The sequence below is a fragment of the Micromesistius poutassou genome (assembly GCF_964030765.1).
Source record: "Micromesistius poutassou genome assembly, chromosome: 5".
Lineage (NCBI taxonomy): Eukaryota > Metazoa > Chordata > Actinopteri > Gadiformes > Gadidae > Micromesistius > Micromesistius poutassou.
Window position 1 is genome coordinate 13623324 of NC_140275.1, and position 5151 is coordinate 13628474.

At 41.9% G+C, this 5151-nt stretch overlaps 1 protein-coding gene across 1 annotated transcript; it reads left to right on the forward strand.

The window, feature by feature from the left end:
• The first annotated feature begins 955 nt into the window (after positions 1-955).
• On the forward strand, positions 956-3179 carry gas1a (growth arrest-specific 1a). The gene has a single exon (XM_084468042.1). The coding sequence runs from the start codon at positions 1502-1504 to the stop codon at positions 2297-2299; it is 798 nt and encodes a 265-aa protein (XP_084324168.1). The 5' UTR covers positions 956-1501; the 3' UTR covers positions 2300-3179.
• The last annotated feature ends 1972 nt before the right edge of the window (positions 3180-5151 follow it).

Consider the following 5151-nt stretch of genomic DNA (forward strand, 5'->3'; position numbering starts at 1 on the left):
GATCAGCCTCCCAGTTGGTACAGTCAACTGGCTAGGCTGGAAGGTTAAGCGCTTATTAATCATCAACAAATGTATAATCATGTTTTGTTGATGATTACTTCATAATTTACTAAAGTTTCATAAAGGACTTATGAACCTTATTAAAAGTGTACAAACCAAGAATAAAAAAATGTAAATGTAATAGGAATGGAAGGTTCTGGTAATGCAAACATAATGATGTTATTAACAAATGGCAATAATATCATATCAAAACAGATGCATGGATATTGGATATTGTCAAGGAACATATACATAGCAAGATGCTGCAGAGGAAGAATGCATGCACAAACATACACACACACACACACACACACACACACACAAAAGTAATAAGGCCATGCATTTCTCATCTTCATCGTTTTTTAAAACTGTTGACACACATTTACTATTACAACCATGCTATTCAATTTAAAGTTGAGTAGCATGTCCAGACTTGGTTCTTTGTTCACTGTTAGTATAAGATATATCAACGTGTTAATTCATTCAGCTCATGGATTACCACTGTCCATCAACTGTCCTCTCCAGGGGTTAAGACCCTATCCATTCCAATATTGTTTTATTGCTCATTCACATTAAGGTAAGGTTTTGTTGTTGTTGGTGATGCTATGGCAACTTTATACAAACCAAAGTTCACTAAGTTTAGTGTGAAGTAAAGACAAACAATTTTATTCACTTATATTTTGTATTTCAAGTAAAGGCAGTGGACCGTCCAAACAAAATAACTACAGCCTACACTCGGACTCGGATCCTTGCAATTCTGAGCGAGACCACTTCATCCCTCCCCTAAACTCCCGCCCATCCTACGTAAAGACTCACAACAACCGCGCAGCCAATGGGACGCCACTACCAAGTGTGTGCAAAAAGGGGGGGAGTGGGGGCTGCAGAAAAGAAAGGCAATCCTCAAAGGGTGCAAGGACCACTTTGAGACGTAGAAGCGTTGTTGTTCTTCTCAGTATTTGTTTGTGTTCCCGTGGGTGAAAAAGAACTACTACTACTACATGGTTAAACACAAGACAACCGGCAGGCTCGAGGGATCGGTCCGATCTAGTTGAAGAGCTGGACGAAGTTTACTGCCCGGGCGAAGAGGCGCAGGGGATCATTCAAACCAGCTCCGTCGCTTCCATCGGAATGGAATACTAAGTTAAAAACTTTTCGAAAGTGCTTGAAGAACTTTTCCCCTTGAATTTTTGCGCACTCTTCCGTTCTTTTTTTCCGCTATGAAGGTATGGATGAAGAAATGTTCTCCGTGAAATCCGTGTTGAGCTTTCACCGGACAACGCCGAAGACTTCTACCCGGGACAGCCCATGCCCGCTTGTTCGAGAGCCACGCATACTTTTACACGTTTCTGGATCGGAATTAAACATCTAACGCTGGGAAGCCGTCACTGGACGTGGTGTAGAGCGAGCACCGCTGCACGCATGACAGTGGTTTGAGTTGTGCCGTTATTTCTTCGCCATAACAATGGCAAATTCTGATTCGTTCGCACAAAGTTTCCACAGATCCATTTTGCCCATTGGATGTATATTTCTGGTGCTCGGTTATCTCTCCGTGGCTTCGCCTACGCACGGTCGGCGGTTGATATGCTGGCAGGCGATCATGAACTGCCAAACCGAACCCGAGTGCCATTACGCGTACGGCCAGTACATCCATGCATGTGGCCCCGTGCTGAACGGCCAGAGGAAGAAGTGTCCCAGCCACTGCATCGCCTCTCTTGTCCAGCTCAACCTCACTAAGAACGGCCCCGCGCTGGAGGAGTGCAGTTGTGCCCAGGATCCTATTTGTATAAACACGAAAAAGTCGATCGAGCCTTGCCTGCCGAGGACTAGCAACACGGGCTGCACGGAGGCCCGGCGGCAGTGCGAGAGGGACCAGCAGTGCAGCTATGAAATGCACGAGTATTTGATCCACTGTGGGAAGCTGTTCAGTGGGGCCACTTGCACCAACGCGTGCAGAAATGTGATCGCAAACATGCGCAAAATACCTAAAGCGCTGCAGTTAGACACTTGTGTGTGTGACGGTACGGAGAGGGCCATTTGTGAGTTTGTGAAAAGCAGCATGCAGACCCTGTGTTTCGACGCACCCATGCAGGTAGACGACGGTAGCGGATCAGATGACTATGAGATAGATGACGAGGATTTCCCTCATGAACAAGAGTACGTGAGCCCAGACTACAAACCCAAGTCTGCAGCCCACTGTGTAGTGGCCCACGGTGTTGTGACCCTGCTGGCATCCATTTTGGCTCTTTCGCCTCTCCTTTAATCCCCGAGTTCATAATCGGCCCCGACTATTGTCCGGATGAAAGGCAATGTAAACTTTTGTCACTCATTGACCTGGGACTATTGTGTTGGGCCCGGTACCTTCACAGACCGGTGCGGCTGGGTCAACCGGGTCAAGACTTTAATATGGCCATGGATATCATGTCATCAAATGTCCTGTGTAAATGATTCGCACAAAAACACAAACTGTATTCCTCCCATCTGTCTTTTCTACAGGTTGTCTATGGAACAAATTCCTACTCCATTAGGACTGTGTTGTGTTTTTGCTTATTTAATAAGCAGATCTGTGTTGTCTCAAAGCCTTGCTGTGATATTATAACGATAGGACACAGTCAGCCTTTTCAACAATGACACATCTAATCGTATAGGCTATGCACTGCCAATTTTTTTTTTTATAACGGCATATATAGATATATGTAGATATATATATATATATATATATATATATATATACAAAAAATATGTTTTATATGACAGCCTGTTGCCAATGGGGTAAATCAGGGTGTCTGGTTTTCAAGTATTTAATGCTGGACTCCACAGGAGCGCCTATGGACGTGTAAATAAATGAGGTGGAGGAACCGTAATTTATTACAGGTCACCGACTTACATCCAAATTTCCAACATGTGAATGACAGAAATTACAATTCTATAGCTTTAAAGGGAAGTTATTGTTTATTTTTCTTCAAGTATTGTAAATTGTGTATATGTATATAGCTTATAGATTTTTTTTTCTGCCAGAGAATACTTTACTATTTAGGCTATGAGATGATTTATTCGCTGTAAAGCCTATAGAAACAAGAATTGTCTAAATCCACTGTATAATTGCCTTAATGCTACACTTTTACAGAAGGCATAAAAGAGACTTGAAATTACTTTGACACGACTGGAGTTGTTTATTGATCATTTACTTACTCTACCACTTTACTTCACTCTACAAACTCATTTCATTTGGTTGGGCAAATTGGGTTATTTATTGTTCTCACTCATGGATCAGACTTTCTGTTGGAGGATATTTAGCACCAAACTCGACAGAAGTCAGAGAGATCATTAAAAGGTGTGCAACGCTGTCAATTAGACTCTTCCCTGCAGTATGTTGGCTCACTGATGCAAATGAGTTGGAAAGGGGATCAAATGGAAAGTGAGAACCTCAAATAGAAACCTCCAAGTCCATGTCCTATGTGGACGAGTTAAATCAAATAAAAAAAAAAATAGAGGCTAGTTTTGATTAAATGTGTGCTTTTCAAAGGGCTTATATTTCACATAGTTCAGTTATACATAACCATCTGGTCTTTAGATGATGCTGAAAAACATGTGTTATTTATTTTTAAGTTTTCATAAGCCAGATGGGTTTCATATGGCTTGGGGTAGCAGCCATATAGTGTCGTGTTTAAACCGGTATCTTGTACTACAACAACAACAAAAAACTTGTACAAAAAGACTTAAAACATATTTCCTCTCTTTCTCTCTTGCCTTTTTAGGGGAGGGGGAATTTAAATCAATGATTGCTTGCAAAATGTTTTATTGGAGAAGGGACAAGGGCCCTCCAGCTGAATGGCTGGAGGAGAAGTCGAGTGGCATCTTTGTCATGTTAATGTTAAGCACATAATAGTTGGGTCGCACAATAGGGAGGCACTTCATTCTTTCAGGCTGGTTTGACACCTCCAGAGAGCGGAGCGGCGGGGATCCATGTGGGAACGATCTGCTGCCGCTTCGCTCTCCACCCTTGGTATGCGCTCCTCCGCACACGGCCCTGCCGCACATTGAGAGCCGTGTACGGAGCTTTTCTGTCAGTAGAGAATAGTTTAGGAGTCGTGAGCTGAGCTGAGCTCCCCCCACACCCCACCACACCCCTTTTTTCCTCTTCGGCTCTGCGCATTTGTTCAGGCTGTTTCAGCACTTTGAGAAATCACAGCGTGCGTTGATTAGACTACAATAATGCGGGGTGTGTGAATGGATGAATGGGACGCACGGTACAGTGCAATAACATAAGAGTAGTAGGCTGTTATCCTTAAAATAGGAAATCAAATTGTAAATAGAACGCGTGGTTTTACTCCAAAAAAAATGTTGGTAGTCCAATGAGGACAACATTTTACTATTATTTTGCAAATTGAACCAACTTTTTATTTTGTTTTATAAACTATTTAAAAAAGAACACTAAAGATCAGCTTCATCAATAATGTGCCATGGCTAAACTAATCAGTCAAAATCTTATGATTGCGGAAAATAGAAAAATAAAAAATAAATAATGCAAATAATGTCCACAAAGCTCACCGTATAGCGCTAAACGCATCCACCGTGTGGTGTGGGGGTCGAGTGTCATTCACAAACCGTGGCTGTTTGGTTCCAGCTCTTTGAACGCGCGCTTAAGGTATCTCTACCATCAATATCCAGAGCGAGTTCAGCCGAGGTCCATGCTTTCTTCCCCCGACTCCTGAACAAATGCCTCGCACTGAACCCCATTCAAAAAGCAACACAATAGTGTAAACCACCGCTGTTTTTTTCAATGGTGTGTGTGTGTGTGTGTGTGTGTGTGTGTTTGAATGATGGAAGTCATATTGGCTACTGCTCATTTATTGTTTGCTGAGCTCCAAAGTCAAAGTTCAAAGTGCATAAATAAATGTACTTAAATTAATACATCATTTTATAAAGGCCCTAATCGTTACATTATTATATTATTCTTACTGTCTTTCCATTTTTCTTTCCCCTTTACCTTGTTCATTCTTCCTCAACTCTTGTTTTCTTGTCTTAAAAATTGCTACTCCAACGAGTCAGATCTCAATTGTAATTCCGCAAAATATAAATATTGATAAATACATTTATTTTTTAACATTAAGG